Source organism: Ranitomeya imitator, chromosome 9 (genome assembly GCF_032444005.1).
Source record: "Ranitomeya imitator isolate aRanImi1 chromosome 9, aRanImi1.pri, whole genome shotgun sequence".
In the NCBI taxonomy this organism is placed as follows: domain Eukaryota; kingdom Metazoa; phylum Chordata; class Amphibia; order Anura; family Dendrobatidae; genus Ranitomeya; species Ranitomeya imitator.
This window is the reverse complement of record NC_091290.1, coordinates 27,720,003-27,726,072: the sequence shown is the minus strand read 5'-3', so window position 1 is coordinate 27,726,072 and position 6,070 is coordinate 27,720,003. Positions and strand designations below refer to the sequence as shown.

At 40.8% G+C, this 6,070-nt stretch overlaps 1 protein-coding gene across 1 annotated transcript; it reads right to left on the bottom strand.

Annotated features, from left to right (window-relative positions):
• Positions 1-1,320: 1,320 nt before the first annotated feature.
• On the bottom strand, positions 1,321-4,394 carry LOC138649760 (chymotrypsinogen A-like). The gene is made up of 7 exons (XM_069740422.1): positions 4,310-4,394; positions 4,096-4,199; positions 2,768-2,847; positions 2,485-2,563; positions 1,947-2,127; positions 1,670-1,803; positions 1,321-1,530 (listed from the first exon to the last, which is right to left on the bottom strand). Exons 1-7 carry the CDS (start codon positions 4,359-4,361, stop codon positions 1,369-1,371), a joined length of 792 nt encoding a protein of 263 aa, XP_069596523.1. The 5' UTR covers positions 4,362-4,394; the 3' UTR covers positions 1,321-1,368.
• Positions 4,395-6,070: the final 1,676 nt, after the last annotated feature.

The following is a 6,070-nucleotide window of genomic DNA, read 5'->3' as shown; positions in this document are numbered from 1 at the left end:
CGTGGGCTGTGTTATATGTTTGTGACTTTTGGTGTTTTCAATCAGGCTTCACTCAGACATAATCAGGATCATAGTCTTCCTGTTTATACTGTTATTATTAAAAATATTCATAATGGCTACACGGCCTCTTTGCCATGAGGTGAAGTACGCATCTTGCCTAAGGAAGTTGCTTGGGGTGTCTCTCGGGGGAAGGTATTTTGCTGCTCTCCATACGTGGAAATTGGCCTGTCCTCAGCTTTCTGTGTTCAATTGCATTTGCGTCTTTCAGACATGAATATAATTGAAGATATGAATGCAATGAATGGCTGCAGGGGCGAAGTAGCACTGATCAGCTCACAGGCCCAGGTATGAAGATGCGTGATGAGGTGACTGCTGTGATGCAGAATCAGCAAAGACAGCCAAGAAGACAGCGTGGGGCACAGTATGAAGTGAGGGCATTGTAAGAGAACAAAATAGATAGGGGATGGATGTGGGCACATTGTGAAGAGGGGGCAATGTGGAGGGTACATTGTGAGGGCACAGTATGCAGAGGGTACATGGGGGAGCACAGTGTGGTGATGGAAACAGTGAAATGGGGACAAAGTGGAGATTCTAGTTCATAATGGAGGAAAATAGGGCAGTTATGGTTCATAAGGGCAGACAGTGTGGCTGTTATAGCTCAAAAGGGTAAACAGTGTTGGATAATAGCTAATAAGGGGGGTCAATAAGGTGGTTATATTTCATAAGGGCAGACAGTGTGGTGGCTTTTGTTCATAAGAATTGGCAACATGGCATTTATATCTCATAAGTGGTGACAATGTGGTGGTTCAAGTTCATAAGAGGGGTCAGTACTGCGGTTATAGTTTCATAAGGACATAGTGTTGTGTTGTAGTTCATAAGCTTGGGTGGTGTAATGAGTATAGTTCATAAAGGAGAATGGTGTAGTGGTTATAGTTCATAAAAGCGAACAGTGTGGTAGTTGTAAATGTTTATTTTTGATGATGACTGCATCTAATGAATGCTGTGGTTCCTGTATGGTCCGCAGTGTGATAATGTTTACTAACAACAACTCCCAGCTTCTCACAATCATTGTTAAGGACTGAGAGTTGTAGGCTAATGCGAAAGAAGTGAAAATGGTGTGGGCTTACTTGACATTGCAATGAACTCCTGCACTAAGCTGAGTGCTTTATTCATGTACTGATGGTGATTCTGATGCTGTATTCATGTGCTGATAGTGGTTCGGACATGATTCTATAACGCTGCATAACTGTATATTGCTTTTGTTGTTTATCTGTTACGTCATTCACTGCAATATAAATGAGAAGTTCTTACAAAATGAAATCCTGGTGTAATAAGTTTATTAATGACTATAAAATTAAAATAACACATTTAGTTAGCAGCAACAGTCTGGTCCATCCAGGCTCTAAGAACTGTCACACGAGCATAGACAGCGGGAGTAGATGTGGAGCAAGAAGAGCTTCCCCAGGACACGATACCAGCTAAAGTCCAAGCTCCACTTCTCTGGCACACAAGAGGTCCACCAGAGTCACCCTACAGAAGAATGAAAAACAGTGAGCAAAGTATTTTATTTTTCATACTTTCATTCGGTTTATTCAAGAACAGAAGCTTTTGCAAAAAAAAATTATATTTGACTAGAAATAAGTATCCTTAAATCAGTAAAATCTCATACCATGCAGGAGGAGGCACCGGAGGCTCCAGCACAGATCATGGTGCTCTGGATGTTGGATCCCCAGTATCTCTGGCAGTCACTTGTGGTCAGAAGAGGCAGAGATACCTGCTGCAATTTGCTTGGTGTAATTTGTGCTGAGCAAAATAAAGACGTGTGATGTTTAGAAAAGTCCGATCTGATGGACTTAAAGAGCTCTAAGATTACATGGTTGACCATTCATCTGAAGTTATATTATGAATATCTTGACACTATAGTTACAGGACTTAGAAATCCTTACATGAAGCACTGACGTAGCCCCATCCGGTGGTGACGCATCTCTCGCCTCCATTGAATACATCAGCTGTAGCAGCAACGCACACTGGGGACACGCGACTGTCCAAAGAGGCAGCGCTGGCGAGCTTGATGAGAGTGATATCGTTGGAAATGGAGATGGAGTTGTAGCTGGGGTGTCTGAAGACCTGTTAAAAAAGGCCATTCTCCAGTCAATATTTCTCTATATTATATAGAGTTTACAAGTAGAGTTGAGCGAATTTTTCAAAATTACGATCGGCGGCGAATATTATATTTGCCAAACACAGCCGAACGTCATTGGAGTCAATGGAAGTAGGAATGACCGAATATTTTCAGGAATCGATCGTCAAACAAATTTGGCACGTATAGGGTACCAATATGGCACGAATATGACAAATTCAGATTCGGCGACCGATTCCGAACATAATCGCTCAACTCTATATTTACAATTATTTCCATAAAGTATTATATGTGATCCATTAACATATATATCCATCAGTATTAGACTATCTTAGCATTCTTACTCTGGAGATGGTCATGGTCTGAATAGGTTCAGCAGAGGAAGAACGATCAAATTCACCCAGAATTACACGGTGGGAGGTTCTGTGCATAAGAGACATAAAGAGTTAAGACATTCTTGCTTTTACTGTTAGATTTATCACATCAAGTCTGAAAAAAAAATTTAAATAATAAAACTCACACTTTTGTTATGTTTCTATAGTTTTAATCATTTTCTGTACATTCTAGTGGCAATTTCATACATATCAGCTTACTATAAATATAAACTGCGAGATAAAAATCACTTACGTGACACCACAATGGGCGGCAGTGACCACCCACAGACTGTTGATCAGGGAACCACCACAGAAGTGGAAGCCAGTCCTGTCCTGTAGGGGGTAATCATATGTGTTACTAAGTTCCTTGTTAATACCATAGGAACCTGTTATAGCTTTTTCTCTCACATTGCTTAAACCTATTGGTATGTTAACAGTTAAAAATAAGGTGTTAAAGTGGTGTCATTTCAGTAAATTTTTCAGAAAAAGCTGTATATGAGGAATAACACCATTTTTGGCCCTTCTATGACTTATATCCTCCATTTTTCCCCAGTTTTCCCCTCTGCAGGCACTATGCATAATTTTCAATTGTCTCTGAGCTTGTGGGTGGAGAATAACTGGCGTGATGTCTTTCACACACAGTATATAAAGGCACGGATGATTGACCTCGTGGAGACCAAAACATCCAACACCGCGGAGACACCATCACGTGTTTCTCAACGCAGTGATCCAGAACACTGCCCCCAAATATGCAAATACATGTAGAGGAGCTGCGGAGACACCATCACGTGTTTCTCAACGCAGGCAGTGAATAGCCAGGCCTTTCCCCGGGAAGGAACAACCAAGGGAAGGGCAGCATCCAATAAAGAAAAACATCCAATAAAGGAAAACCACCTATGCCAAGCATGGTATCCATCCACAGACAGCTGTTTCGGGGGTTTTGCCCCTCATCAGTGTGGAGTAGGAAACTGGCTATCAGGAGCAGTGCCTAGTTTCACACACAGTATACAGAGACATAAGGTATTCCTGCTTTTCTTTCTCTAAGTATCATATGTTCAGAAGCAAAAGCAGCAGCAGCATGGAGAAAATTATCCATCAGTACTCAGCAGTGTAACTGTGATTCCAGCTTTGGAGCAGAAACATTATTACTAAAAAGCTGAAGTATGATCTCTCTCTCTCGCTCTCTTTTTTATTCTGTAACTCCTCCAAAAGACTTCAATAGGCAGCTGTAACCTGATACCTCAGTGAGAAGGCGGTCTTGTTTTTACAAGAAAAGATTTTACCAGCTTTTCAAAGTGAACGATATGTTTAGCAGGCAGGGAAGGAAGAAGTGGCTCATAAGGTGAGAAAGAGGTATATTTTTCTGATAAGTTGTATTACAAAGTTTCTATTAATTTATGCAAAGTTTGCGGAAAGTTAAATGATTATTTAGACATGCAAAGCCAAACTTTGTCCATATTAGTGTATTGGATGTTATATTAGAAGTACCTCTATACAATGAGTGCAGTAGACATATTTTTCAGAATTAGTGTAAGTGAGACTTAAAATAAGATAGTAAAATCTTAATATTTCTCACGTTACCTGAAGAGACACCTGCCAAGGCCAGGAACCAGACACTGCATCTTCACCATTCACAATTCTGGCATAGCCAGAAATAATGGGCTTAATGGCTGGCACACCGCAGCCTACGAATTAAAAAATAAATAGCAAAAAAAAACAAAACATTCTTCAGTGCAGGAAATGAACATAGTAGATTCAAAGTATGCACTTGTACTATAGGAATTTTTCATCTTACCAAAAGTTCCTCCCAGAAGGGCAAGGCATGAAAGGAGCCACAGGACTGCCATGGTTAGCCACTGCTTGGGTAATTGGCTTGAGAGTTTATTTGCCCAGTTTATATACTCCCAAGTCACCAATCACAGGAGAGGTCCTAAGGAATCCACGAATATGTGTTATTTTTGTATTTTTATTCTCTTATCACGTAGCCTTGAGTTAATACAGAACATTGTACTATCTGCATGTGTAGAGATAAATGGAAAAACAGGTGTTATAGTTGATTCCGCTTTATAAGAAAACTATGACCGTTCTTATAGACCAGCGTTTCCCAACTACAGTCCTCGAGGTCCCCCAACAGGTCGTGTCTTCGGGATTTCCTTAGTATTGAACAGCTGATGGAGTTATAAGCAAGATGTCAGAAATTGCCACAGATTCTCTCTATAGAATGTCCTCAAATCATCCCCTTATGGGGGTCTTGAAGACTGGAGTTGAGATACACGGTTATTGACAGATATTAGAGGGGTATTCCACCCCATTTATTTTTGCCATATGCTCAGGAAAGGAATAAGATAACAAATGTGATTGTGTCATCAGAAAAGGATCTATGGTTTAAATCAGCTCACCATAAATGAGGCTGGTTTGGCACCTACAGAGGTAGGACGTATAGTGGTTAGGGTCCATCCATATTAAAAGGTCACCTTGACGTGGTTGAATGGCTTTTGTGCTCTTTCATCAAAAAAACGCTGAACATCTTACGTTTTTAACGTTTGCAGCAATATTGGATTTCATCTATTCATTAGTCGCAGTGTGCTGCCACATGGTATGTGCATGTGTTTGTATATTGGCCACATGATGAATTTGTGCAGCTGTATATTTATTTAACTTCTTTCCATCATCGGGCGTAATAATACACCGATGTTGGACACCCTCCCTTTGATGTGGGCTCTGGCGGTGAGCCCACATCTTTTCCGGCACATGTCAGTTGTTTTGAACAGCTGACATGTGCCCGGAACATCCACGGGTGGAAGCGCGATCCACCCGTGGCTGTTAACACATAAAATGCCACTATCAAACTCTGACAGCGGCATTTAACATGCACTCCTGGGCAAGCGCGCCGGTAATCCGCCCATTGGTGACTCCCATCACATGATCGCGGGTCACTGATGGGTTGGCATGACAACGAGAGGTCTCCTTCAGAACTCTATGGTTGTCACTGCTGGATTGCTATGAGCGCCACCCAGTGGTCGGTGCTCATAGCAAGTCAGCAATATTGCTAAATACAGGCGATCTGATCATCGCCTGTATTTAGCAGAGCCGATCGGGTTATGGCAGCTTCTAGACTCCCATAGAAACTATTGAAGCATGCCAAAAGTAAAAAAAAAAATGTTTTTAAAAATGTAAAAAAATAAAAAATATATAAAAGTTCAAATCACCCACCTTTCGCCCCATTCAAAATAAAACAATTTTAAAAAAAATCAAACGTACACATATTTTGGTATCGCTGCATTCAGAATCGCCCGATCTATCAATATAACAAAAGAATGAACCCGATTGCTAAACGGTGTAACGATAAAAAAAAAGTCAAAACGCCAGAATTACGTGTTTTGGTCACCCCAACATTGCATTCAAATGCAATAATGGGTGATCGAAAGATTGTATCTGCACCAAAATGATATCATTAAAAATGTCAGCTCGGCGAGCAAAATAGCAAATACAGATTGATCCACATTAGGACAGCAGACCTGATTAATGCTAAACACAGAAATGCATAAGTCTGTGT

Excerpts from the sequence above, each read along its gene's own strand:
- LOC138649760 (XM_069740422.1), bottom strand. The coding sequence starts at position 4,361 with ATGGCAGTCCTGTGGCTCCTTTCATGCCTTGCCCTTCTGGGAGGAACT. Across the intron at positions 2,848-4,095 it reads CTTGGCAGGTGTCTCTTCAG|GACAGGACTGGCTTCCACTT; the intron begins GTAACGTGAGAA and ends TACCCCCTACAG. Across the intron at positions 1,531-1,669 it reads CCGGTGCCTCCTCCTGCATG|GGTGACTCTGGTGGACCTCT; the intron begins GTATGAGATTTT and ends ATTCTTCTGTAG.